We start from the raw sequence: 24,708 nt of genomic DNA on the forward strand, positions 1-24,708 counted from the left end.
AAAACCTTAAAAGATAATCTATCGAAACCGGAAAGCTTGTGCTTCGACTGATTTCTGTTCACGATGTTCTTCACAGAAGCAAGAAATCCATGTCTGATCCCTCGCGAGATCTGCAGCGTCTTGCACTCGAGATCAAAGGTGCGAACGCCGACCCAGCAGACCGATTCACGCGATGGGCCGTTCTGCTGCGGGCGTTCGCGGCGTGGAAGGCTCGCAATTGGGACTATTTCGAGTATCCACCGCTTGATCTGCGCAGTTTGACAAAGTCTGGACCGCGTGGGGTGGCTACGAATCTGAAAGGGAACGGCAGACAGGCGGAGTATGAGCTTTGTCTTTTGCTTGATTTACTTCCCAAGCCTGCTGCTGCGGACGGCGACGACGACAGCGGCATGGATGACGAGAGCAGGTTTATGAGAACTCTGACATATATCCTGCGTGCGGAATGCTGCTTTGATCGGGATAAGCCTGTGATGGCAATGCGGGACGTCGAGTCTGCTACGCTGCTGCTGCTGGCTACTGAGCTTGAATTAGAGCTCACGGCGCATGACTCGGTTCTGCTGTCCCTGCAGCGGGCAGTTTTGGATAATTTACACCCTCTGGGGAGATGCACTGTGGACAATCAAGCAATTGCGCGAGTTTTGATCTCACCAACTTTTATCGCGTCGTTCAAGGGCTTGCTCTTGCACTCGACAGAGGCACTTACTTCAGAGTCCGGCAGCATGAAGTTCTACAGCAATCATCAAAAATCAATCATGGACGAGCGACGCGCGCGGTTGATGACGCGCTGGGGTGGCATGCTGTTCCGGCTCATGGTCTGCGACCCGTTCCCTGCGTCTCAGGTGGAGTATATTCCGTCGTCGTCAACCGAAAAGGAGAGAGCTGCGGTGACGGTACATCTAGCGATCGTCAACGAGATGAACCTGTTCCCGCGGGATCTGATTCCGCCGGGAATGCAGTTGCGAGTGAGCGTTGCGGTTTTGGACGGACAGCGCGAGATGAGGTTGAGCGAGCGATTTTTAGCGCATGAGGTTAAGATCAGTTCTGAATTGTTGGATTTTTATTACCCTGGTTTGTCGTTTAATGGCTTTTATGGCAGTAGTAAAGGTGCCGCGTCCTTCTGTTTGGTGGAAAAGAACGCCGACGGAAGGCAGGAAGACAAGGAAGTAGAGGAGGTGTATCTACAATTCTCGCTTGCGAATATTGATTCTGAGGCGCCTGAATTGCTCGTCGTGCCATTGATTCTTGGGCCTTTCCAGGTCTCAAGCTGTCTAAGTGCGCAGACTGAATCTCAGCAGCTGTCTGCTATGCGGCCGATCTACATCTCAGAGACGGAATTTGTGCCAGTCAAAGAGTCGGTGTCCGATATTCCTGGGAAAGTGTGGGACTCGGCGTTCTTTGTCTCTTCTGCAGTCTACGAGCACTACTGCACTCTTAAACAGCAACAGGACAGAAGACGGCCGATCAGTATCCTCGACCTGTCAACCGGCAACGGCGCGGTCGGATTATCGACACTGACGAGAATACTACGACAGAAAACCAGCACCAAAGACGACGATATCCCGCGTCTGACACTGACCGACCTCGACGAGGCACTGCCGCTGATTCGTGAGAATACAATGGTTGCCGCCGGCTTGAATCCGCAGCAGCGCGAATTTGAGAAATACGTTGATATCAGGGAGTATACATGGGGAGCGAAGAGCGAGGCGCTTGCTTTTGCGCCGTTTGATGTTGTTCTTGCCTGTGATTTGATTTACGAGAATGGTAAGTCTACTCTATATTCTTTGACTTTGCTCTATACTCCACCCGACTAACTATGATCAAAGAATTCTTCGCCGACCTGGTAACCTCCCTCGAACAACTCTGTACACCCGGCCTCACGACGATATTCGTCGGGTACAAGGACCGCGGGCTAACCGCGAACGAAAAAGACGAGATCTTTGGAGTTTTGCAAACAAAGTTCTTGACCGAGCGGGTTACTCTAAAGTCGGTGGTCGCGCCCGGGTTTGGCGCGGTTTCGAATGATGATGTAGGCGTTGAAGTGTGGAAGCTTTGGCGGGTGTAAATAGAATTTTCAATTTCAGCTTTTGTGTCGTCGTTCAATGTACAGTACAAAAAGTAATAGTATAATAGTAAATGCGGGGCTATCTATATAGAGGGCGAGGCGTCTTTGAGAGCGCCTAGGTATTGTAGGGCGTCAGCGATTGTGTCGCGGTCGGTGATTTGATCGGCAGTCATTTCAGCAACGAGTTGATCCCACTCCTCTTTGATTCTGTCGACGAGCGCAGGAAGTTTTGCGACGAGCGCGCGGCTGCGAGCTTCTTTGAAAAGTCTCATGGCTTCGGAGTAGTTTTTCTGCTTTGCTTCGATGACGCCGAGACCGTAGACTGTGAGTGAGTTTGAGACTTCGAGGTCTTCGTAGTCTTCGGGCGTGTAGTCGATGCGCTCTGTAGGCGAGCTGCGGATCTCCTCGATTGAGCGCAGGATGTCCTTGTAGCATTCGCGGGCGGTGTCGAGCAGTTTCAGGCCGCGTGCCTGCTTGGCGGGGTCTTCGGAGGTCGTGCTGAGCTCGTAGGCGATATAGTAGCCGGAGCAGATGTCGACTTCGGTGCGGATAATGCGCGGCAGCGAGAGACCGTACATCTGCATGAGCCGAACGTTCTCCTTTTTGATCTGCAGGCCGATGTTTGGGAGCAGGAGCTCGATGCAGGCGGTAGCGAAGAAGTCACGCGCGAGGAGAAGGGTGTCGTCGACGTCGTCTGTGACGCGCCATTTCTGAAACTTGTCAATTTCTTCTGTTGACGGGAAGAGCGGGAAGGAGTACTGGTCGGGCGACTCGTCGACGGGGGTGACGGATCCGAGGGAATCAAAGTCGAGGATTTCGGCCGAGGTGTCGTCGATGAGTTTTGTTTCGAGGTTCTGGGTCTGCTGTAGATCTTTCAGCCAAGAAACCGCCCGCGTCTGGAGAATGTCGTGGTACTGATCCGGCAGCCAGCCCTGGGTGACGTCGATCCAGAGCGCGGTGTAGTGCAGCATTTCGATTTTGTCGGTGACGGACTCTGCGAGTTCGAGGCCGCGCACACAGACTCGGAGGTAAGTCAGTGTCTGGGCGGCAGGAAGGGAGAACAGCGAGAAAGCAGATCCGCGGCCGGAGATCTCTGTAACGGCCCATTCGGTGCCGAATTGGAGGAGCTGCTTGTAGATGCCAAAGGCCTGCTGCTCGGCGCCCATCAGCTCGAGCATGCTGGCGGCCTTGATCTGCAGACCGGTGTACTCGACGCTGCTTTTGTCCATGCCGAGTTTGTCGGCAACCTCGAGGGCGGCGAGGTAGTAGTCGAGAGCGGTGGCATAGCGGTCGGGGTCAGATTCCTTGCGTTCGGCGTAGAGACCGAGGCGGATCAGGTCGGCTACTTCGGCGGGATAGTTGTGTTTCGGGAACGCGACGTAGCCTATAGCTGCGATTGAAACCACACCGAGCAGGATAAGTTTCCGACGCGTCCAGAACTTGCGCTGTGGCCGCGGAAGGGTCGAGAACGAGGAGCGGAGGAGTGAGGAATGCGGTGGTGGTGGTGGTCGTGAGAAGTCGATGCGCGTGCGGAAGAGAGGAAGATGGCAGCGCCTGGCGCCGAGCGCGAGGGGGCTGGTGCGCGAAGCAGAGGAAGCAGCGGACGAGAGCAGTCTGGGTGATCGCGAGAGCATTGTTTGTCTGAATGTTGGTGTTTTGAGCAGACAACAGTTCTGATGCTGGTCGACATCGAGGAGATGGTTCTGAATTTTCCATCAGTGTTATGTAATGGGGTGCTTATTATTAGTAAGACATTAGGTAATACGAAGATGATGGTTTTTTGCTTCACGCGCTCATTAGACGAGAATGAGTTGGATGCGAACGAGTTGTTTGAGATGAAAGATCGGAGATTTGAAGGAATTGATTGAAGAAGAGGGTGTGTAGAGAGAGTAGAAGAACAGAGGTGGATTGCTCTAGACAGTAAGAGATAGCAGCAGTACTATCAATAACTACAACAGCTACAGAACAGCTTGACAATAAACAACAACAACAACAACAACTAGTTATAACAACTACAACTACAGCAACTATAAGAATCACAACAACAACATCAACACAAAAGGAAAGTTGATCCCGAGCACGGATCAGATAACAGGAATTGAGCCCAAACCCATATCAGTCAAATTGGCTCTGGCCAGTCCTCCCACCACAACAGACGCACGTGCAACGGGCTGCGCACGACTTCTTCTTCTTTCTGGCTTAAATATCGCCAGTGTCAAGCAGCTGCTGTGAAGACCTGTTGAGTAGACGCACTGAGCTCATCCGAAGAAGAATACAGGACCATGGCGGACACGACGAAGCTCAAAAACTACGGCAACCCGTCGACCACAACATCCTCGAGTCCTGCGTCGCGAGTCCGCTCAGGCGAGCGGTCGCGGTCGACCTCGCCGTTCGCGCGGATGGCAGACGCTCCCGGACGAAGCAGACAGGGCGCGGCAAACATATACTCTGACAATCCGCGGCGGGTGCACACCGCGCTGTCCGGGTTCGCGGGCATCGACAACTCTCTGCGCGAGTCGGCGGATGACGAGGACGATGTTTTGGTGCGGCCGCGCGTGCAGCGCCGGTTTAATCGCAGACTGTGTTTTTATGCGCTTGGAATAGCTGCGCTTGTGCCGATGCTGTACTTCTTTTTGGTGTACGCGCCCACGCGACACTCGACGGCGTACGTCATCACACCGACGGTGAAGGTGGCCGACTACCCAGCCGAGCTGGTGCCGCAGTCTGCGGACGACGGCAGGCTGGTGTTTGTGGGGGATATCCACGGATGCAATGTTGAGTTTGCAGAGCTGATGAAGGAGGTTGGGTTTGACAAGAAGAAGGACAAGCTCGTGCTGCTGGGAGATTTCATTTCAAAGGGTCCAGACTCGATCGCTGTGATGGAGCTTGCGATGGAGCTCGGGGCGAAATGTGTGAGGGGAAACCATGAGAATACGCTGCTGAGACGGTATGCGAAGAAGCATAATCAGAGATTCGACAATGATGTGCGCGATCGGCTGGCGGATGGCAGCAAGAGTGGCGGGCTCGAGCATTTCGACGACGACGACGACGATGATGATGAGGAGGTTAGCATTGACAGTGAGGTTAAGATGATGGAGAAGAGAGGAGGGATAAGGAGGGAGGTGAAGTCTGGAAGGCTTGCGATGCAGCACCAGATTATAATGTCACAGCAGCAGGATGCAGAGGATGACGAGGTGGAGGCTGGGGATTACGATGGAGAGGAGGAAGGGTTTGTGCATGTGTTTGCGGACGAGAAGAAGATTATTCGAAAGGCCACGGATGCGCAGGTCGAGTTCATTGACTCGTGTCCGCTGATTCTACGATTTCCAGAGAAGATCTTTGGCGAGGATCACGGCGAGGTTTCGGCTACGCATGCAGGGCTGATGTGGAACGAGCCTACGCTGGAGGGCCAGGACCCCGCGGTGCTGCTATACATCCGCACGATTCTTCCCCCAGACAACTCAACGGCGTCGCCTACGCGGGATGGCATTCTGTGGAAGGAGGTGTGGAATGACTACCAAGAGACGCTGCCGGCATCGCAGCGACGGACGGTGCTGTACGGGCATGACGCGAAGACGGGGTTGGCGATCAAGGAGTACTCGAAGGGGCTGGATAGTCGATGCTACAAGGGAGATTTCCTGACGGCGCTGGTTGCGCGCGTGGGGTCGGACGGCGAGTGGACGCATGATATTGTGAGCGTGAAGTGCCAGGTGCATGACCCGAAGCTGCCGGGGTATGTTGATGGGAGGTGGTAGAGAGTAGTAGTAATACGATTGAGAGTGATTACATAAGACACAGTGACATAAGCAAATACTAATCCGCGTTAAGTGGGAGCCAATCAGCGCCGACGTCGGGTAGCCACAGCAGTGAGACAGATGTGCCACAACAGTCGCGCAACAGGATCGGTTATCAGCCAATCGGAAGCCGGGTGATTACACGCAGACGGCAAAGACTCGGCGGGGAAGCGCAGTCCTCAAAAGGGCTCTCGTTCGCCTTTCCCTTCGCCGTCGACGACTTCCACTCCTGCATCTTCCTCTTCCGCTTCTCTCCATCCTTCCTTCCTCTCATCGACATCATCGCAATGATGAACACATACAAGCAGCCTTTGCGGGCACTGTTCCGCACCAACAACAGCCTGGCGAGCACGATGTTTGCGCGCACGCTGGCGACCGCGACCTCAGAGCCGGCGGCTCCGGAGAAGGCGCCCCGCATCAAGGAGTTCCAGATCTACAGATGGAACCCGGACGACCCGAGCTCGAAGCCTCATATGCAGACGTACTCTGTTGATTTGAACGCGTGCGGGCCGATGATGTTGGACGCGCTGCTGAAGATCAAGAACGAGCAGGACTCGACGTTGACGCTGCGTCGGTCGTGCCGCGAGGGAATCTGCGGGTCGTGTGCGATGAACATCAACGGAACCAACACGCTCGCGTGTCTGTGCCGGATCAACACCGACACCGCGCAGACGACGAAGGTGTACCCGCTCCCGCACATGTTTGTGATTAAGGATCTTGTTCCGGACTTGACGCAGTTCTACAAGCAGTACAAGTCGATAAAGCCGTATCTGCAGCGCACGGACTACCCGGAGGACGGCCGCGAGACGCTGCAGTCGATTGCGGACCGCAAGAAGCTGGACGGACTGTACGAGTGCATTCTGTGTGCGTGCTGCTCGACCTCGTGCCCGTCGTACTGGTGGAACCAGTCTGAGTACCTGGGGCCTGCTATTTTGTTGCAGACGTACCGCTGGCTGGCGGACAGCCGCGACCATGCTACGGCGGAGCGCAAGCTTGCGTTGCAGAACTCGATGTCGCTTTACCGTTGCCACACGATTATGAACTGTTCGAAGACGTGCCCGAAGGGATTGAACCCTGGACTTGCGATTGCGCGTATTAAGAAGAGCATGGCTTTGTAGAGTAGAGAGAGAGTTGAGATGAGATGAGATGAGATGAGTTGAGTTGCGTTGAGACAAAGTGGAGGTTGTCATAATCATAGGCGTTTGTGTTTTTGTATGTAACAGGTCATGAAGAATATACAGTTCATATCATACAGAGAGTAGAGAGTAGAGTAGGGTAGACGATAATGGACCGGGGACGGTTCGGGCGGTGAGGTTTTGCGGGGAAGGAGACAGAGAGATGTATGTCTGTCTGTTGTGCTGCAGTTGTTGTAGTTGTTGTGGTCTCTGTATGTCTCTGTGTATGTCTATGTCTGATGATAGAAGAATACAAGAATACAGATAAGACGACTATAAAAGATGATAATCAAAGAAGGAAACAAGTGTCGGCGAATGAGTGCGGAGATGAGTGTGGGTTGTAAGTGTCTTTGTCTTCCGTCTGATCCTACTTCACTGAATAGTCAGCTACTCAATGCAGAGAGTAGTGAATGATGTGTATAATGCGAATACAACTACAACACCGAAATCACCATCACGAAGACCAATTGCCCAATCAACTATCTTTCAATTCAATGCCCTGATTTGCCGTCGGCGCGGTGAAGTCGGCAGTCATCCGTCGTGCGGCGGTGAAGCATCGGAAAGTTGATCACCGCCGATCGGACTCCGGCGGAGGAGGAGGAGAGAAGGAAGAAAGAGGGAAGAAGGGGAGGAATAAAAGAAGGAGGAGGAGGAGGAGAAGAGAATAGTAATAGTAGAATAATAGTCAATTAAAACAATAACACAATCAACAACACAATCAACATCACAATAACACAGTTACTCAGCAGTCAGGTGACATTACATAAGCAAACTCCCCGCCCGGAAGCCGTCCGCTTCGAGTGTTTGGCAGCGGCAGGATTTCGTGCAAAATCTATTTAACACCTCCGCCTCCCGCCCCGCCTCTCTCGAAATGGCTTCCCGCTCATACTCTGCCCTGCGTACTGCTTCTTCTTTCCTCTCTTCTGCTTCTTCTAAAAGACCTTCTGCCCAAAGATCTGCTGCGAGAATGGCTGCCGGACGTGAGTCTTCTCCTGCTCTCTTTTCCTGTTTTTTCTGCTCTTTTTTCCGACTCTTTTTGCCCGACTTTTCTACTCCTCCTCTCTTCCCCATCCCTCTAACACTCCCCCTTCTCAATCAACAGTATCTACCAAAATCAAAGTCAAGAACCCCATCGTCGAGCTCGACGGCGACGAGCAGACCCGAATCATCTGGCAATTCATCAAGGACAAGGTGTGTACCCTCTCTTACCCCACTCATCCACCTCATCCCGCACCATCCCATCCCTCCCTCTCATCCTTACTTTCTTACTAACAACCCAGCTCATCCTCCCCTACCTCGACATCGACCTCAAGTACTATGACCTAGGCATCGAGTACCGCGACAAGACCGACGACAAGGTCACCACCGACGCCGCCGAGGCCATCCTCAAGTACTCCGTCGGCGTCAAGTGCGCGACCATCACCCCCGACGAGGCCCGCGTCGAGGAATTCGGCCTCAAGAAGATGTGGCTCTCCCCCAACGGCACCATCCGCAACATCCTCGGCGGCACCGTCTTCCGCGAGCCCATCGTCATCCCCGCCATCCCCCGTCTCGTCCCCGGCTGGTCGGAGCCCATCATCATCGGCCGCCACGCCCACGGTGACCAGTACAAGGCCACCGACGTCGTCCTCCCCGGCGCCGGCAAGCTCGAGCTCACCTTCACCCCCGCCGACGGCTCCGCCCCCACCTCCACCACCGTCTTTGACTTCAAGGGCCCCGGCATCGGCCTCGCCATGTACAACACCGACGACTCCATCCGCGGCTTTGCCTACGCTTCCTTCGCCCTCGCTCTCCAGAAGAACTACCCGCTCTATATGTCCACCAAGAACACCATCCTCAAGCGCTACGACGGCCGCTTCAAGGACATCTTCCAGGAGATCTACGACGCTGAGTTCAAGGACAAGTTCGAGGCCCAGGGCATCTGGTACGAGCACCGTCTCATCGACGACATGGTCGCCCAGATGATCAAGTCCAAGGGTGGCTTCATCATCGCCATGAAGAACTACGACGGTGATGTCCAGTCCGACATCGTCGCCCAGGGCTTCGGCTCCCTCGGTCTCATGACCTCCGTCCTCGTCACCCCCGACGGAAAGACCTTCGAGTCCGAGGCCGCCCACGGCACCGTCACCCGCCACTACAGAGAGCACCAGAAGGGCCGCGAGACCTCCACCAACTCCATCGCCTCCATCTTTGCCTGGACCCGCGGTATCGAGCAGCGTGGAAAGCTCGACGAGACCCCCGATGTCATTGAGTTTGCCAAGCTTCTCGAGGCTGCCACCATCGACACCGTCAACGTCGACGGCATCATGACCAAGGATCTTGCTCTTGCTCAGGGCAAGAAGGAGCGCTCCGCCTATGTCACCACTGAGGAGTACATCGACGCCGTCGCTGCCCGTCTCCAGAAGGCTTACGAGGAGAAGGCCAAGATCTAAATGCCCGTTTTTTTTTGTTTAAAACATCTTGATGCATGTCACAATATCTAAATATACAATAATATAACAATTACTACCTTTACCTCATCCTTACTTCATCCTTACTTCATCCTTACTTCATCCTTAACTTCATCCTTAGCTACATATTGAATCTGATTCTGTAAACTAGAACTTGCCGCGCAACATATTCTCAATCATCGCCTTGGCCGTAAAGTAAATGGTACGTCCGAGCGTCTTAAAATCCAGCGTCGAGAAGAATGTGTCGGCGAACCCGAACGGAAGCATTCCCGGGATCCAGCCTGTAATCAATCTTGTTAGTAGCACTACATTAAATAACATCCACTCATCAATTGCATACCTTGCGCGAGCTCGAGTGCCCATGTTGTAGATGGCATCGAGTACTGCTTCATCTGGCCGCGCTTAAGCCAGTGCATATCACCAGGCCGGTAGATCTACAAAACAGTCAGACAGCTACCCTCATACACTCACAGAACAGAACCCACCTCTGGCTTCGGGTCTCCGAGCTTATGTGCCCATTGCTCGCCCTCAAGAATGTAAAAGTAGTCGTTGCTGGGGTGAAGACCGGTATGGCCCTCTGTTCCGATAGCTGTCCCGAAAAAGATCAAGTACTCGGAAATCGACGCGTGTTGAATAAACATCGAGCCCTTTACTTCAGTTAGAGTATTGCTTCAACTGCGATTGAGAAAAAATACTCACCATGGCGTTTCCCGCGTTGTTAAACATCCAGTCGTCGGTGTTGAACTCGTTCACCTTGTCGCCATACACCTCGCGAAGACGACGGTTGATCTCGACAAACAGCGCCGTGGTGTTGTCTTTCGGCGCAATTGCCAGCGAGTCCTAAAACCCAGTCAGCTTCATTTCTTTCTTCTTGGAGTACGAAGGAGGGAGATACATTGACAATCTGCTGGAGAACCTCGGTGTCAAAGATGAACAGCGTCGGCAGGACGTACGTGTCGAGGTAATAGTACACCGGCAGCAGCACCGCGATGATAACCGACAGCTTGAACCAATTCATTTTGTTTCTCTTCAAGTCTATTATCGCAAGTTCTATAAACTGTGTAATGGCGAAGGAGGAGGAAACCGTTTGTTTATATTTCTATTTCGTTGGGGACCCGAACGCGAAGTAAAATAATCTTATTCACCGAGCGTCGTGTTCGTCTTCGTGTTCGTTCGACTACTCCGCCATCACCAACTATCATATCAGCTACAACCTCTTATTATCATCTCATTAGGCTCTCCTATCATGTTCGGTCTCGGAGCGAGTTGTAGTGCTCGCCCAGCCCGTAACTGTGCTTGTAAAACGCGACCCACAACTCCGCCTTCTTGCCATCCTCATTCATCCGCATCCGCGCCCGCCCGCTCATCACCACGTTCACCGGACAATCAAACTCCCTCGCAATCGCAAGAATCTCCATATCCCCGCCCCAGATCGCCGTCGACTCGAGCTCCGCGCAGTACGGCTCCAGCTCCCGCATCGTCAGCGTCGCCTCGTCAAACATGAACGGCGTGAACGTGTCCGGATCGGTCCGCATGTGGTCCGCCGCCCGCTTGCGCAGTTCGCTGATCGTTGTCTTGATCTTGTGGCGCTGCGCGAGTTGGTCGGCCAGCGACGCAAACAGACAGTGTCCGTCGGGTGTAATCTATGATCTGTTAGTCTTCCCATATACTAAGTCTGCCCATCTACTAAGCCTCCACCTCTCGGCTCGCGACTCGTCTCCTACTCGACTCGGGAGTATGCCATACAAGCAAATAAGAAGCAAATAAGAAGCAAAAAAGGAGAAACAAAAAACACCTACATCGTACTCAACCAAACCCAACTTCTCAGTCAACGCCCTCACATTCTCCATCTCGATCTTTCGCAAATCAGGCGTCTGCGCAGCCTCCGCCGCCGCTGCTGCCGAGAGCTCTTCCTGCGCCGCTTTCCTCCTCGCAAGCCTGTCCTTCTGCCTATTCTTTTTCGACTTTGACCGACCCGACTCGCTTTCGTCTGTTACCGATGATGCTGCTGTGCTGTCCTCTGCAGGCGTGGTCTTGATCGCGAGCGACAGCTGCGCGAGCAACTGATCTGTCGACACCTCCTCCTCCTCTTCCTCCTCTTCTTCCTCCGCCTCTTTCTCTACCGGCTCCTCCGCGCCCTCCCCGCCCTCCTCAAAAGCCTGCACCTCAGCAAAATGCCGCGCCGCAAGATCTCGCTCCATCTGCTCGCATTTCGCAAGCACCTCTTTCTTCTTGCGCTTCTCGCCCTTTGTCGCTGATTTCTTCAAACTCGTCACCGTCGCTACTAGCTCGCGCTGCTCTTTTCTGTGCCGCGCTTGTAGCTCTTCGTATGTTTCTTTCGCCATTGCCGCTTCTTCTTTATGCTGTATCTGCTTCTTCTGTGGGGGAAGACGTGATCGCAGTGACAAAGAGACGGACTGACGTGGGAGTGAAACTCGAGGAACCAGAAAAAATCAATTAAAGTTTAAAGGTTCTGATTGACTATTATTTACTAGAAACTACCTATTATTATACAGCAACAACTTCATATTCCTCCTAACCACTCAAAGTAGACGCAAACACCCTCTGCGCAAGTTCTGCCAGGATCTTGGCCCGGTCAGACTGCGGCATCTCCTGGAAAGCCGCGTAGACAGACTTGCCCTTCTGGTCTCTGATACTCCCCAGCTTTGCGCCGATCGCCATGCCGGCCAACGCGCCTGGCATATTCGCAATCGTAAATCCAACCACCGTGCCGGCTGCGCCAGTGACTATCGTGTAGAACTTTGAGCGCCGCGAGGATGACGGGGGCGGCGCAGAGAAAGACGAGGACGAATCCTCACTCTCGTCTCCGGGCGTCTTCATCCCCGCGTCTCTAAACATCTCCTCAAACGCACCCATAAAGTCCTCCTGGTACTTGCGCTGTCGCTCCTCGTCGCTTGAAAAGTACTTGCTCTCGTCGCTGTACGGGTTCTGCGACCGGTACTCCGCATCGTACTCGCGCCGCCGCGTCTCGTCGCTCAGGATGAAGTATGCGTCCGACACCTTCTGGAACCGCGCCGTTGCCTCTGCCGAGCCTCCGAACCGGTCTGGATGAGTTGCCAATGCGGCCCTAGATGAAGACAGCAGGTTAGCTTTCGGTCGTAGTTGGAGAGGAAAGTAGTCTAGTCACACGTACTTTTTGTAGGCATCTCTGATCTGCGCCTGCGAGGCGTCAGGACTGCAGCCCAAGGTCTTGTAGTGATCCGGCAGCATCTCTCTTCTGTTGATCTATGTTCTGTCTTGTTGACTGTCGGGTTGACTGTTGACTGCTCGTTAACAGTCAGCCGGCGGATCAAAGCAGAGTTGGATCAGCGATGGAGGCGATTAAATAGAAAGTGACCCGACAATCAACCCGCGCCACACCCGCCGCAGGACAGCTGTTGGGATTTGAACTCTCGTGACGTCATTGATTATGTCACTGCTGAGTACGACCTCTGATAGAAGCACGACTACGCGACCACACTGTATCTATATCTTCAGAACCACCCGCTTCTCAACAGGTCAGCAGAGAGATGCAAGCAGGAGCTGCGAGCCGGCGGCGACTGACGGTTGCCTGTCTGCAATTGAACACACACCATGGAACAGACGTGCTCGCGAGCATGACCCGCGCCGACGCGCTGTTGTCAGCCTTTATGGCCAGCAAGAAAGGCAGGAGTTTAGCTGCTGCTACGACACCGGCGATAGTGGTGCTTCCTGAGCTCGCATTTACAGGCTACGCGTTTCCTTCTCCTGCTGCAATTGCACCATATCTCGAACCAACCGCAGACGGACGCACGACGCGATGGGCGCAGGACACAGCGCGCAGGATCGGGTGCCATGTCGTGGTCGGCTATCCCGAGCGCGCAAACGAAAAGGTGTATAATTCAGCAGTCATCGTGTCGCCGGCTGGAATGGTGCTGCATAATTATCGCAAGCACTTTCTTTACGAGGCGGATGAAAAGTGGGGTGCCTCGCCTGGACCAGACGGGTTTCTGAGTTTTGATCTCACATTGTCTAAAACTCCAGCTGCAGCGACAGATCCCCTAGAGTTCACGGTACGCGTGGCGGTAGGCATCTGTATGGATCTCAATCCAGAGAAATTCGAGGCGCCGTTCCGCAAGTATGAGTTTGCAAACTTTTGCGTCTCCGAAAAGGCAGAGTTGATTCTTGCGCCGATGGCATGGCTGTCGTCATCCAGCGGCGAGGAGAAGAAAGATGAGAGTCCGCAGGTCGGACGGCGGCCTGAGTGGTCTACGCTGCAGTACTGGGCTACCAGGCTGACGCCAGTCTCATTACAATTCTCACAGCAACAACAACAACAGCATGGGGAGGTAAATACGTCTGTGGAAAACAAAGAGGAAAAGACAAAAATTGCGTTCGTGGCAGCAAATCGGTGCGGAGTCGAGGACAACAAGACAGTGTACGCCGGATCGTCCTGTGCGTTGACGTTTGACGACTCGGGCAAGGTTCGGTTAGTTGACGCGCTCGCGCGGGATGAGGAGGGAGTGATTTCATTCGACATTGAATTAGATTGAATACATATACAAGAAAGAAGAGACAAGAAATATCATTATTCTCTTGCTGGCTTATCGGAAACGAGCCAGTTGTCGTAGTAATACCGCAGCTCGGCGATACTCTCGAGGATATCGTCGCGCGCGGTGTGGGAGTATTTCTTTTTCGGCGCGTTTGCTTTCAGCGTTGGGTTGCGTCGCGCAGCAAGCTCTTTGATTGTAGAGACGTCGATTATCCGGTAGTGCAGATAGTCAATCAGCTGTAGGTAAATGTTAGATATAGTTTATACTGTGATAAATAAATGGAGAACGTACCTCAGGCATCTCGCGTCGCAGAAACTCCTTATCAGCATGCACAGAATTCCCCGCCAGAATACCAGTCTTTGGCTCCCTAACAGCACACGTATTCTTCAGGTAATCAAGCAGCTTGAGCTCCACATCGCGCGTCGTGTTCGTGGACGCGAGCACTTTTGCCGTGAGCCCAGACTGGCCGTGGTGGGTTACGCACCACTCGTCCATGCCGTCGAGGATCTCTTTCGGGCACGAGATAACTTCCTCAAATCCCACTGGCTCGAATACGTTGAGGTCATCGTCTGTCACGAAGCAGGAAATTTCTATGATGCGATCTTTGTAGACGTTGAGACCGGTCATCTGTATCGAAGAGTGAGCGCGGTTGCCTCGTGAAGGCTGGAGATCAAGAGATTGAGCTTACCTCGCAGTCGATCCAGACCATGGGTCCGTCGAATGTCGCCATATTTGCTGTAGTATAGGCTCTATTTATCAGATTATTCTTCCAGAGAGATGCGGACAGGGCTAATCGACCTGGTAAACGAAACATAGAGATATTGATCTGTTTATTCCTGAGATCAACTTACCTCCCAATTGCTGATTTTTCTGGTCGGAGCAGCCCTTATCTTCAGCTGAACTCCTCTTCAGCAGCTGATCAGCAAGGAGACCAGGTTCTATGTAGCTTCTAATTCTGTTTCTGTGTGAAGAGTTGTGAGTGTCTGTTTACAGTGTCTGTGAATCATTATTGCTGTTTGCGCGGTGTAGCAGCACCTCTGCGTCGGATCCGCTAGAATCATATGTGCAAGCTACAACACTGATCTAGGAAGAGATCCATTACTTTGAGACAAAAGATTATTCTTTTACTGGTGCTTGCTGGTTTACTGAAATAGAGGACGTGTGCGGCCTTGTGCTTTGATATGCGTCTATGAGAATGACTCTACTCTTCCGAGCTGTTCTGAGCTCTTGTCATCTGGCTTTGAGATATAGTGAGATCAGTTTATTCCAATATTAGCTAGCATGGGTATAGTCCATGTCTTGTCCATAGCGATTATGTTTCTGTCCAAAAGTCATTGTATCCGTTCGCCCTCCACTTGGCAGCAGAGGTGACGTCTACCTATTAAGTACAGTGTTGAGGTACCTCATATAGCCTAGACTAGCAGTATCAGCATCTATAAAGCAAACTCAACTCGAAGAATCCGTTGCTCTTACAGTCATAGCATTTGCCTGCGGAGTAAACCCTGAGCCGGCGCTTGCAGTCCGGGCACGGCTTGTAGATGATGGGGATTGGCTTTATCGGCATGCTTGCAGTAGTCGCAGATAGGAACGAATGCTGATGATAGAAGCAGTAGACGATAGTTGCAAGATATAAACTGCTTTTGAGATGTAGAAGAGCCTCAAAACAAAACAATTACTCATTTTTCCATTGTTTAAACCATTATTCTTATAAATTGCTGATAATCGTACAACAAACACACAGATCCGCCTCTCTTCTCTCTGCTCTTACTAGTCCTGCACACTGCCATCCCGCGGACGGTACTTGACTCCTTGTGCATCCAGAGAGCTGATAATCTCTTCCGGCAACCGTCCGCTGACTTTGACGGCGTAGAGTCCCGGCTGGAATCCGTCTACTCGCAGCCACCGCGCGACCTGTTCTCTGTTAGTCCACGTTTATTGTAGTATCGATAAACGGCACTTACCCATGACTTTTCTGGATCAGAAACAGCTACCATGCCTTCGAATGCTATATATTGTATTAAATCCCAGGTTAGCAAGACTGTTCTCGTTGGGAGTATCGTATGTGTAAACGCGCGGGTGTTCTCATACAGGGACTCGTGCAGGCGTGCACGTTCTCTTCTGAATTCTGCAGACTCAGTAAAGAGTCGCAGTTGGGGCATCCTTGTTCAATAAATGTCTTAATAAAAGAGAAAAAGCGTTAGTGAAAACAAATTCTGATAATCATGTGTTGTTGGTGAAAGTAGATCACCAGAAGGCCGAAGCAAGAGAAACGTACGTTATATGTCCTCACGATCCCGCACACCATGCATGCTCGCTCTGATCTGCTCGACATCTTGTTGATTGTATATGCAGAGTTCGGTAAGAGTGTTTAGATCCCTTTGGCTGCCTTTGCGAAGAGCTGGATGAGCTGCGGATGATCAGAGGCGGAGTGAGGAGAGAACATTTATCTACAACTGAACTGGTGACCGTGCGGCTGGGGCATCTTCTCTGCTTTCATGTCTCACAACAACCAATTCTTTTCAACAATGTATTCTTTCAAACCTATCTTTTATGATTATCGAGCTGATTCGGGGTTTAGTACTATACATTGTTGGTATTTCTAACTAGTACCAATAATAAAACAATTCAGAACAAGAAACACAGATAATATTAAGCAGATAGAAAGCACATCTCAAACTCCAGTCCGCAATTCCACACAATCACAACTCGCTCGAAACTTGCCAACAAAACAACATTAATACAACAAGGGAATGTAAAAATACACAAGAGCTTCAATAGAACTCTCTCAGATTAGTTCTCATCAACCTTTTGCTTGATACCAGCGCTTGCGCAGGTCTTCTTCCAAACATCGGCCTCTCTCCATGCCCGGTCGACCTCTGCCTTGAGTTTCTCGTTCGAGGCCGACAGCTCAGCAATGGCCTGCTCGGTCAGCAACTTCTCGAGCGTCCACTTCTCTATATTCGCAGCCTCGCTCTCCTTCAGCTGTATGATATACTGGCACGCCCGCTGAAGGATCGAGCCCTTGTTTTTCTCGCAGTTGGGCACAAGCTTGGCAAGCTCCGTGATTCCCTCGTTGATGGTCTCACGGCGTCGACGCTCGACTTCCTTGTGGTTGTCGCGTCGCTGTCGCTGCCACTCCTCGCTACCAACCGGCGGCTTGGCGGCCGACGACGAGCCAGAGGTCGACGACGGAGGCTGGCCCATGCTGTCGATGGAGTCGTGCGCAGCAGCAGCGGCAGCAGCAGCAGCGGCCGACATATGCACAGACATTTGCTGCAGTGCAGAGTGCTCGGTGTGCTGCTGGCGCGGCATGTGAGGCTGCGCCTGGACTGTCGACGCGGAGGTCGACGTCGGCATGGCGACGACGCCCTGGTTACTGGCCGAGATCGAACGCGCGACGTTGATCATCGGGTCCAGAGGCACGTCGTTGTTGTTAATGCTGTTGCCGTTATCACCACCGCTGCTAGCAGACGCGTTTGAGTTATTTGGTCCATTATTCTGTCGCTTGTTAGGATCCTCGGACCCGTCTTCGTGTTTCCGCTTCGCCAGAGTCGGGCTCGGCTGCTGGCCGTTTGCGATTGCTGTCGACATTGTATTATGTGTCCTTTGTTGCTTGGTATGCGACTCGGCAGGTGGATATCTAAAGAACGCCGTTGAATCAGCGGCCTGTCCGCGTTCACGAAGAAGGTCCCAAAGGACGCGATGGGGTCCGGGGCAGTTGCGCGGTCATGTGCCAGGGGAACTTTATAAACAAAAGCCCAAACACCAGCACAACAAACAAAGCGCAAAAGCACCGGACGCGGGCCAGAGACCAAATATCAGAGCAAGTAGACAAAACAAACATACCTTCGACTATCTGAATCAGCGCAAAGTAGGCGTAAAAAAGCAGCGTATCCTCGAGCGTAGGCGGACGGTTGCTGACTGAGGACGTGGGCGAGCCAGATCACGGGAAGCTGCCCAGCGCTGGCGTTTTATGAATCGCCGCCCGCAGCTGCGCCGCGCCGCTGTTGTGGCACAACCCTCGCACTGCTGTCGCACTTGCTGCTCACGCCTCTGTGCAGCCGCTCCCATTGGCTAGTCGGCGTCATGTGAGAAGCACGTGAGAGGCGATCATGTGATAACGCGCGCACCGCAGTCAGAAACCCTCTGCCCTGCGCCCGTTTCCGAATTTGCTGTTTGAGCTCCAGCACAACCAACACCTCCTTCACCACCGACCATGGAGGGAATTGAACCGAATCGCGGCGTCGCATCTGCGCCAGTAAACAACACTGCTGAGAGCTACTCTTTGTTCCAGGAGCAGCCGCAATGGACGGAGAGTCTCATCCGATCGTTCGAGCTCGCAGCTGGCCCGCCCCAGCAGGAGGCCGAGAATATCCCCATGTACCGCCAGTACTTCACCTACGAACAGCGCTCGAAATGGATGAAAGACCTCCTACGCCTCTTCGAGCTCTCACCCTATCGCTACAGTGTGGACCAGCGCAAGATCGCAAAGGCGTTGTCCTGCATGGAGCCCTCCTTCAACACTCGCTGGGAGCAGCACTTGAAGCGCCGGAAAGAGCAAAATCTGCCTGTGGACGAAAACTCCTGGCCCTCGTTCTACGAATGGGTTGTCTCGCTCATGCCTGAATCTGGAGATGTTTACCAGGCAACCTTTGACCGCTGGCTGGCTGCCAGTCAGGATGGCCGCTCACCAGTCGAGCTCGCTTTCTACATTGCGTCTTTGGAAGACAGACTTGGTGAATTACCCGAATACTTCAGGTCCGCCGCCTTCATCCGAGCCATCGATCCTAAGCTGAGGATGAAGCTCGCGACTAACGGCTTGTTCTGTGACACCCCTCGCGACATATTGGTCGAGCGCGCTCAAGGGATCTGGGAAGCCCAGCAAATTGAATCCTATGCTAAGCCCAACATTCCCAAGTTTTCAACTCCTCCTGTGGACAAAGAAGAAGAGACGTCCAAAGCCGATCCATCTTTAAGCAACACGCAAGACAACACTCGGGTTGCTGCTGAGATACCACCACCTGCAGAGATCAAAAAAGAGATCAAGTGTCCGACTTGTGACAAGACTGGGCATCAACCTGCTGACTGCCCTCAACTTCCATCAAAGGCGCCACCAGCACAACCGGCTCAACCTCCACCAAAGGCACCACCAGCGAAACCGACTGAACTTCCATCGAAGGCACCACCAGCAAAACCGACTCCCAACAACAACACTGCGGGTGCTCAAAAGAAGTCATCTCCAGCAAAGACAGAAGTACCTCCAGTGAAGACAGAAGCACCTTCAGCAAAGACAGAAGTGGTAGTGAAGTGCTCTTCCTGTAGCCAGGAGGGACACAACACTCTCAACTGCCCTCAATCTTTGTGTTCGCTTTGTGACAAAACAGGACATGTCACTTCCAGATGCCCCACCCGTCTATCAAAGTCAGTGTCACGCAAACCTTCCAACAACACACAGGGTATTACTGGGGATGCCAAAAAGGTTTTGCCTCCTGCTCCTGCAAAGGCCACACCTATGCCTGCTGCAAAGGCCACACCTCCACCTCTTGTCAAGGCCACACCTCCACCTCTTGTCAAGGCCACACCTGCAGCTCCTGCAAAAGCCACCCCTACATCCCCTGTCAAGGCCACGCCTCTGCCTCCTGTGAAGGCAACTATTAAAGGGCCATCCTGCTCTTACTGTACACAAAAGGGAGGTGATGATTCTGTTCGCAATGCTGGTCCATCAAATGCTCTAAAAAAGGGCCCGGCTACCAGAAACAAGCAGGTCAATTCTGGGGTGCCCAACAAAAAACCTCCTCCCACAGCATCATTGCCTGCAAAGCCAACTTCTACAACAGCATCTCCTGCAGCACAGAAAGTGGAGATACAGTGTTCCTCTTGTGGCCAGAAAGGACATGAACCATCCAACTGTCCTACACAATCATCAAAGGCATTACCCAATGGACAATCTTCCAGTGTCAAGCAAGTCAATGCTGAGGACTCTAGCAAGACTTCTAATCCTGCAGAACCACCATCCACAAAGCCACCCCCTGCAAAGACTTCTCTTGCAGAGGCACCCCCTGCTCAGTCTCATAGGAAAAATGGCTTATTCACAGAGCCTGCTCCCACAATGACTGCTCCTACGCAAGTTCCTTCCACAACATCTCCTCCCACTCAGCCTTCTTCTGCAAAGGCTCCTCTCACTCAGCCTGCTTCTGCAAAGGCTTCTGCTATCCAGGCTTCTTCCACAGCAGCTCCCACCACACAGCCTTCTTCAATGGCGGCCCCGTCCACACAGCCAAAAGCACAGGTGCAATGTTCTACTTGCAACCAAAAGGGACATGAAGCATCGAACTGCCCTGCATCAAAGATGGCAACACATGGACCAGCTCAAAATGCCAAACTGGACAACAACCAGAATACCAACAGTGGTCCCCTTCCTGCAAAGGCCAGTCTGAAGTGCACAGCTTGTGGCCAGGATGGACACCTTGCTGCAAACTGCCTCAAAAGTCGATTGGAAACTCCAGGAAAGGGGCCACCACCAGGTGGCTTCAAGACCAACTACAAAAATGTGATATGTTACATCTGTAACAAAAAAGGGCATAATGGCAACAGGTGTCGATACCGTTCATCAGCAGGGTATGATAATATTCCGTATGATTCTGATCGATCATTTCAGTCAAGAAGATGGCCAGAAGATGGATGGGAGAACAATTCAGATTCTAGTGAGGACCCACGTCACTATAGACCAAGAGATGTTGCCAGGTGTGCTGCATGTGGCCAGGAAGATCACCATGAATCTCAGTGTCTCAAGAGTCGGTTTGATACCTCAGCAAATAAGCCAAAGCCAAATGGCAGGCAGAATCACCCTGAGGGTCCCAACAAGGAGCCTAAGAAAGAATGGTGTTCCACATGTCTCCAACAGGGACACACTGCCTCCCATTGTCTCAAACGTCGATTGGAAATGTCAGAGACAAAATCATCCAATCACAAAGGCAGATGGGACAACCCTCACCCGAAGAAGAAGTTGCGTCAAAACAATGATGAAAACGATCTTCAGAAAGCAATTGATTCACGACCAGGAGAATCATTGCGCTCTCGGATGTCCTAATAGCTTTGTTTAGGTATCAGTGCATAGGCTCCATCTGGAACAAAGTATGGGCACCTTCAATTCCTCAGCTCTTCTATCTCTATTGGTCCAGATCCTGTCAATCTCTGCAAGCTCTCTTTAGGAGTATTTTCAAAGCCACTTCGATATGGTTGATATATCTTTTCGCTGAGCCAATCAGTATAATGAGGATTTTTGAGTCAATTGGCTCCATTATTGGCAGTATATTTGGATATTTTTGGTTAGGGAAGCCACCTACTGGTGGTTTATAGGTCATGATAGGCATTTTCCTGTTAAGGGCATCTCCACTTGCTCTTACACTAAGGGTCTGTGAGTTCAGTTGAGTTCTACCAAGATGGATTGGAAGAGGTATGATCCACAGACTCGAGGTGAAAAGGAGTACCTATCCTGCCTGAGTCTCATCAGCACTTCTGCCTTTTGCAAAGCTTCAGCACTTCTTTCAAAGGCCTGCCAGACAGTTTTGGTGTTACTCATCTTGGTAGTATCCCAGCTTGAGCTTTGTGTATCAGACTCCAGCATGTTGATGGTCTGAAGAAGGAAAGGGACAGGAAAGAAAAGTTGGATTAAATTTGGTATCCACCTATCCCATATGGCAAGTCCAGGAGACTGCGCAGATTGGATTGTGATTTTGGATGGATAGTTCAGCAGCTACTTCCTAATAAGGGTCAAAGGCCCTTGTTAGGTAGTAATGAGGTGGACAGAAAGGACAAGAGTGATTTTGGATATTGTTTGTGTTGAGGATGGGTTGTGTGAGCATTTCCTGCTAGCCTATTTGTAGTCTAAGGAACAATTGACTCCATCATCATTTCATTGGTATTTCACCTTTGAGCTTTCCAGAGCATGGGTGGCTCAGCCATCTAACAGCCATCAACAGTTGAGAAAAGGACTGGGTGATGGATGCCTCTTTTGGAAAGGTATAGCTGCTGGTCTGTTAAGATCAAGCTGAGGTCAGGACTCAGGTTCTTGAACTACTGAGTGAGGAAGAACTGCTGGAAAGGAGTTCCAGTTTGGGATTTGATTGAAGGATCATTTTTTGAGGAGTGTTTACATGTGTCAGCTTTGATACTCAGTCAAGTGGGTCAACTTGTACTTTGAAGTATTGATTTCTCAGCATCTATTCAGTCTGCATTTGTGTTTGGTGATTTTGGTTAGTGGTTCTATTCTGATATCTGGAAGTGTTGTGTCCCACTAACAAGTCATGTCTAGTTTTTTGTGTTTCAGCTTTAGTTTTTGAGGTTTCTGGTTTGCCAAGCCATATGTCTAGCATTAGCATTTGGTATCATAGTAATAATAGCATCTGGTTTATCTATTTCATCATTAGTGGCGGTTCATATATAGTTAGTAGTTGGACTTTATCCAAAGCCACTTTAAATAATTGAGTAGGAGCTATTACTTGAATGCACTATAAATGGGATATTGTCAAAGATCGGTCAGATAACTGTATATCTACTGCATAGACATCAGCTGGATGCTTGCCTCCTCCATTTCCTGCCCCCTCTTCATCTCGCCTTATGGTCCTTTGACTGTATTCATACATATTTCAAATACCACCTTGCTCATACATCCCTAGCAGGCAGAGATGGTCGCCATACTACCAAGAAATAGCATGCATCAGTAAGGATCAGGCACAAAATTCATCTGGCATCAAGCATAAGGACTGGACATGGAAAGCGATTGTCACTAGCACAAGAGTACAGAGTAGCATGCAGCCTACATGCAGCCAGAGAGTAAAAGTAGGTGGAGGGAGCTATATTCTGCTGGGTAATATAACAAGACAACTGACCATCTAATGGCTGGTTAGCACAAGTGCATGTGTATAGTGAAATATAAACAGCAGCTATACAACGCTAATCCAGTGCATGAAATGTGTTCAGATGAAGGCTGGGCATCTTTGAGACTCTTGGGGGAACCTGGAGACTGCTGGATAATGCAGAGAGGAGAAAGCAGAGATAGAGAGGGAGAAGGAAGGGTAGCGCGCATTTATTTTGTTCCTGGCAGGGTCGCACGGATGGGTCTTGTAGATAATTTCGAATCGGCCTGGATTTTCTTGCTGTTCACTTGCCAAATCAGGCTAGCTTGTGTTACTGTTCCAAACACGATCGAATCCTTCGCCGTGCAGAAGTGTGAAGTTTTTGGTCAATCTTAGATTGGTATCTTCAGTGAGATATATATTTTTCTTCAGTAGTTGGGTCGACGAGTGGTAAGCAGGTCTCGTTGCTGATGCAGAGCAGACAGTTCTTTGCTGTGGCGGCGTGCATTGTACGACTGCTGAATTGCTCGTGTAACAGTAAACAGTTATTGCTCGTGTAACAGTAAACAGTTCATGTACGACCGCTAAATTGCTTGTGTAACAATAAACAGTTCATGTACGACCGCTGGATTGCTTGTGTAACAGTAAACAGTTCATTATCTTGACTAGCTACCTTCCATCGCTCTAAAGACTTTGAGAACATGACTTCAAGAATATGCTGAATCGCTATGGAAGACTAGAACACAGCAAGAATCATGTTAAACGACCAGTTCTATGAAGTCCAGGTGTGGTAAGAGATCAGGTTTTCACAAGATACATCATTCCTTAGTTCAATAGCATACAGCCCAGAGTCTCATCAATGTCGATACACGCCTCCCACAAAACAAATCATAACAGTACTATCAAATGTCTGTTCTGTTCGCCTGGCCATCTCAGACCACAACGAACGATTAACAAAATCGTGGCATATAGCGACAGAAGTGTTGAGGAAAGAGAGCAATAAATAGCCCGCCAGAATTTCACAGAATAAGCGGCACGACTTTCAGTACCGGATCGCAATAAATCGGATAACAGTTTGATTTGCAACCTTTCAGAACCAGGTAGTAATCAGCAAAGAAGAATGGAAATACCATGAGAGTTATTTGCAGGCAATTGAGTTAGCGAAAAGATTAGTGCATGCATGCAGGAGCAACAAATTATGGTACAAACTGAAGAAGTATGGCGATATCCTTTGAAGATCGCAGTCAGCTTTGCAAGTAAGAGACTTAGCCTGTTGTCAGATAGAAAGAGCATACACACCAGCAGGGGTGTGTCAGCTACCAGTACTGCACGACACTTATACGCTCCACAATATGAAGCTTGGAAGTACTCGCAAGAGCACTGTCCTCAAATCGAATCTGTGCGCTGAGTAAACTGCATCGATGTCTGGCGGACTTTATGTTGTTGAATGATCTAGAGTCATGTCTAGTGCGCCAGAAATCCCTCGACCAACGCCCATATTGGTCACAGTTTGGAAGTAGCCGAATGAATAAAAGAGCGGAAGCTCGCTGGATCTCCTCTAAGTTGTGCTGTCGGTTTGCTTTAGATCAAGTCATTGATCATTCAATGGCATTTAAGTTGGCAACAGTGCACCTCTGTTCTGGTCAAGCATTGGTTTAGGGTGTCGAAAGATGATCTCAGGGCCAACAAGCATGAAGATATCGAGTGTTTATACAGGATATATTGTGCGCCAGCTGACGCTGCTATTGTCTGCAGTGGTTTTGTAGGAGGCGGGTGCTGTCAGTGTTTAGTTTACGCTTTAAACAAGAATCGGTCTTGGCCGGCAGAAGTTTGGCTA

The 24,708-nt window shown here is 51.1% G+C and overlaps 12 protein-coding genes across 12 annotated transcripts; 6 read left to right on the forward strand and 6 right to left on the reverse strand.

Annotated features, from left to right (window-relative positions):
- Positions 1 to 7: 7 nt before the first annotated feature.
- Positions 8 to 2,062, forward strand: BZA70DRAFT_308534 (putative methyltransferase-domain-containing protein; the record flags this gene model as incomplete). Its single annotated transcript, XM_064914857.1, has 2 exons — positions 8 to 1,761; positions 1,824 to 2,062. The coding sequence occupies exons 1-2, from the start codon at positions 90 to 92 to the stop codon at positions 2,060 to 2,062; spliced, it is 1,911 nt and encodes a 636-aa protein (XP_064770747.1). The 5' UTR covers positions 8 to 89.
- On the reverse strand, positions 2,062 to 3,856 carry BZA70DRAFT_272041 (uncharacterized protein). Its single transcript, XM_064911578.1, has one exon. The coding sequence runs from the start codon at positions 3,694 to 3,696 to the stop codon at positions 2,146 to 2,148; it is 1,551 nt and encodes a 516-aa protein (XP_064770748.1). The 5' UTR covers positions 3,697 to 3,856; the 3' UTR covers positions 2,062 to 2,145.
- Positions 3,857 to 3,946: 90 nt separating this feature from the next.
- BZA70DRAFT_272042 (Metallo-dependent phosphatase-like protein) lies at positions 3,947 to 5,850 on the forward strand. Its single transcript, XM_064911579.1, has one exon. The coding sequence runs from the start codon at positions 4,345 to 4,347 to the stop codon at positions 5,815 to 5,817; it is 1,473 nt and encodes a 490-aa protein (XP_064770749.1). The 5' UTR covers positions 3,947 to 4,344; the 3' UTR covers positions 5,818 to 5,850.
- A 296-nt stretch (positions 5,851 to 6,146) lies between these two features.
- On the forward strand, positions 6,147 to 6,974 carry BZA70DRAFT_233664 (succinate dehydrogenase iron-sulfur protein mitochondrial precursor; the record flags this gene model as incomplete). The annotated part of the gene is made up of 1 exon (XM_064910269.1): positions 6,147 to 6,974. The coding sequence occupies one exon, from the start codon at positions 6,147 to 6,149 to the stop codon at positions 6,972 to 6,974; it is 828 nt and encodes a 275-aa protein (XP_064770750.1).
- Positions 6,975 to 7,998: 1,024 nt separating this feature from the next.
- On the forward strand, positions 7,999 to 9,463 carry BZA70DRAFT_287063 (uncharacterized protein; the record flags this gene model as incomplete). Its single annotated transcript, XM_064913921.1, has 3 exons — positions 7,999 to 8,011; positions 8,134 to 8,222; positions 8,312 to 9,463. The coding sequence occupies 3 exons, from the start codon at positions 7,999 to 8,001 to the stop codon at positions 9,461 to 9,463; spliced, it is 1,254 nt and encodes a 417-aa protein (XP_064770751.1).
- Positions 9,464 to 9,544: 81 nt separating this feature from the next.
- BZA70DRAFT_272045 (ERG2/sigma1 receptor-like protein) lies at positions 9,545 to 10,545 on the reverse strand. The gene is made up of 5 exons (XM_064911580.1): positions 10,377 to 10,545; positions 10,181 to 10,321; positions 9,967 to 10,128; positions 9,822 to 9,915; positions 9,545 to 9,762 (listed from the first exon to the last, which is right to left on the reverse strand). The coding sequence occupies exons 1-5, from the start codon at positions 10,497 to 10,499 to the stop codon at positions 9,629 to 9,631; spliced, it is 654 nt and encodes a 217-aa protein (XP_064770752.1). The 5' UTR covers positions 10,500 to 10,545; the 3' UTR covers positions 9,545 to 9,628.
- BZA70DRAFT_272049 (uncharacterized protein) lies at positions 10,546 to 11,973 on the reverse strand. Its single transcript, XM_064911581.1, has 2 exons — positions 11,281 to 11,973; positions 10,546 to 11,124 (listed from the first exon to the last, which is right to left on the reverse strand). The coding sequence occupies exons 1-2, from the start codon at positions 11,824 to 11,826 to the stop codon at positions 10,726 to 10,728; spliced, it is 945 nt and encodes a 314-aa protein (XP_064770753.1). The 5' UTR covers positions 11,827 to 11,973; the 3' UTR covers positions 10,546 to 10,725.
- On the reverse strand, positions 11,952 to 12,815 carry BZA70DRAFT_272052 (DnaJ domain-containing protein). The gene is made up of 2 exons (XM_064911582.1): positions 12,636 to 12,815; positions 11,952 to 12,569 (listed from the first exon to the last, which is right to left on the reverse strand). Exons 1-2 carry the CDS (start codon positions 12,710 to 12,712, stop codon positions 12,017 to 12,019), a joined length of 630 nt encoding a protein of 209 aa, XP_064770754.1. The 5' UTR covers positions 12,713 to 12,815; the 3' UTR covers positions 11,952 to 12,016.
- A 3-nt stretch (positions 12,816 to 12,818) lies between these two features.
- BZA70DRAFT_272053 (carbon-nitrogen hydrolase) lies at positions 12,819 to 14,045 on the forward strand. The gene has a single exon (XM_064911583.1). The coding sequence runs from the start codon at positions 13,012 to 13,014 to the stop codon at positions 14,011 to 14,013; it is 1,002 nt and encodes a 333-aa protein (XP_064770755.1). The 5' UTR covers positions 12,819 to 13,011; the 3' UTR covers positions 14,014 to 14,045.
- Positions 14,046 to 15,258, reverse strand: BZA70DRAFT_272056 (ribonuclease H-like domain-containing protein; the record flags this gene model as incomplete). Its single annotated transcript, XM_064911584.1, has 3 exons — positions 14,702 to 15,258; positions 14,305 to 14,640; positions 14,046 to 14,249 (listed from the first exon to the last, which is right to left on the reverse strand). The coding sequence occupies exons 1-3, from the start codon at positions 14,825 to 14,827 to the stop codon at positions 14,049 to 14,051; spliced, it is 663 nt and encodes a 220-aa protein (XP_064770756.1). The 5' UTR covers positions 14,828 to 15,258.
- A 1,254-nt stretch (positions 15,259 to 16,512) lies between these two features.
- BZA70DRAFT_272059 (uncharacterized protein) lies at positions 16,513 to 17,945 on the reverse strand. The gene is made up of 2 exons (XM_064911585.1): positions 17,860 to 17,945; positions 16,513 to 17,653 (listed from the first exon to the last, which is right to left on the reverse strand). The coding sequence occupies exon 2, from the start codon at positions 17,602 to 17,604 to the stop codon at positions 16,804 to 16,806; it is 801 nt and encodes a 266-aa protein (XP_064770757.1). The 5' UTR covers positions 17,605 to 17,653; positions 17,860 to 17,945; the 3' UTR covers positions 16,513 to 16,803.
- A 242-nt stretch (positions 17,946 to 18,187) lies between these two features.
- Positions 18,188 to 21,103, forward strand: BZA70DRAFT_308542 (uncharacterized protein; the record flags this gene model as incomplete). Its single annotated transcript, XM_064914858.1, has 1 exon — positions 18,188 to 21,103. Exon 1 carries the CDS (start codon positions 18,230 to 18,232, stop codon positions 21,101 to 21,103), a length of 2,874 nt encoding a protein of 957 aa, XP_064770758.1. The 5' UTR covers positions 18,188 to 18,229.
- Positions 21,104 to 24,708: the final 3,605 nt, after the last annotated feature.

Source organism: Myxozyma melibiosi, assembly GCF_037950935.1.
Source record: "Myxozyma melibiosi strain Phaff 52-87 chromosome Unknown BZA70scaffold_1, whole genome shotgun sequence".
In the NCBI taxonomy this organism is placed as follows: domain Eukaryota; kingdom Fungi; phylum Ascomycota; class Lipomycetes; order Lipomycetales; family Lipomycetaceae; genus Myxozyma; species Myxozyma melibiosi.

Coding starts and splice junctions, on each gene's coding strand:
- BZA70DRAFT_272059 (XM_064911585.1), bottom strand. CDS start 17,604: ATGTCGACAGCAATCGCAAACGGCCAGCAGCCGAGCCCGACTCTGGCG.
- BZA70DRAFT_272053 (XM_064911583.1), top strand. CDS start 13,012: ATGCAAGCAGGAGCTGCGAGCCGGCGGCGACTGACGGTTGCCTGTCTG.
- BZA70DRAFT_272049 (XM_064911581.1), bottom strand. CDS start 11,826: ATGGCGAAAGAAACATACGAAGAGCTACAAGCGCGGCACAGAAAAGAG. Junction 11,125..11,280: donor TGGGTTTGGTTGAGTACGAT/GTAGGTGTTTTT, acceptor AACAGATCATAG/ATTACACCCGACGGACACTG.
- BZA70DRAFT_272042 (XM_064911579.1), top strand. CDS start 4,345: ATGGCGGACACGACGAAGCTCAAAAACTACGGCAACCCGTCGACCACA.
- BZA70DRAFT_272045 (XM_064911580.1), bottom strand. CDS start 10,499: ATGAATTGGTTCAAGCTGTCGGTTATCATCGCGGTGCTGCTGCCGGTG. Junction 10,322..10,376: donor TTCTCCAGCAGATTGTCAAT/GTATCTCCCTCC, acceptor ACTGGGTTTTAG/GACTCGCTGGCAATTGCGCC. Junction 10,129..10,180: donor ACAACGCGGGAAACGCCATG/GTGAGTATTTTT, acceptor ACTGAAGTAAAG/GGCTCGATGTTTATTCAACA.
- BZA70DRAFT_272052 (XM_064911582.1), bottom strand. CDS start 12,712: ATGCTGCCGGATCACTACAAGACCTTGGGCTGCAGTCCTGACGCCTCG. Junction 12,570..12,635: donor ATCAGAGATGCCTACAAAAA/GTACGTGTGACT, acceptor GTCTTCATCTAG/GGCCGCATTGGCAACTCATC.
- BZA70DRAFT_272041 (XM_064911578.1), bottom strand. CDS start 3,696: ATGCTCTCGCGATCACCCAGACTGCTCTCGTCCGCTGCTTCCTCTGCT.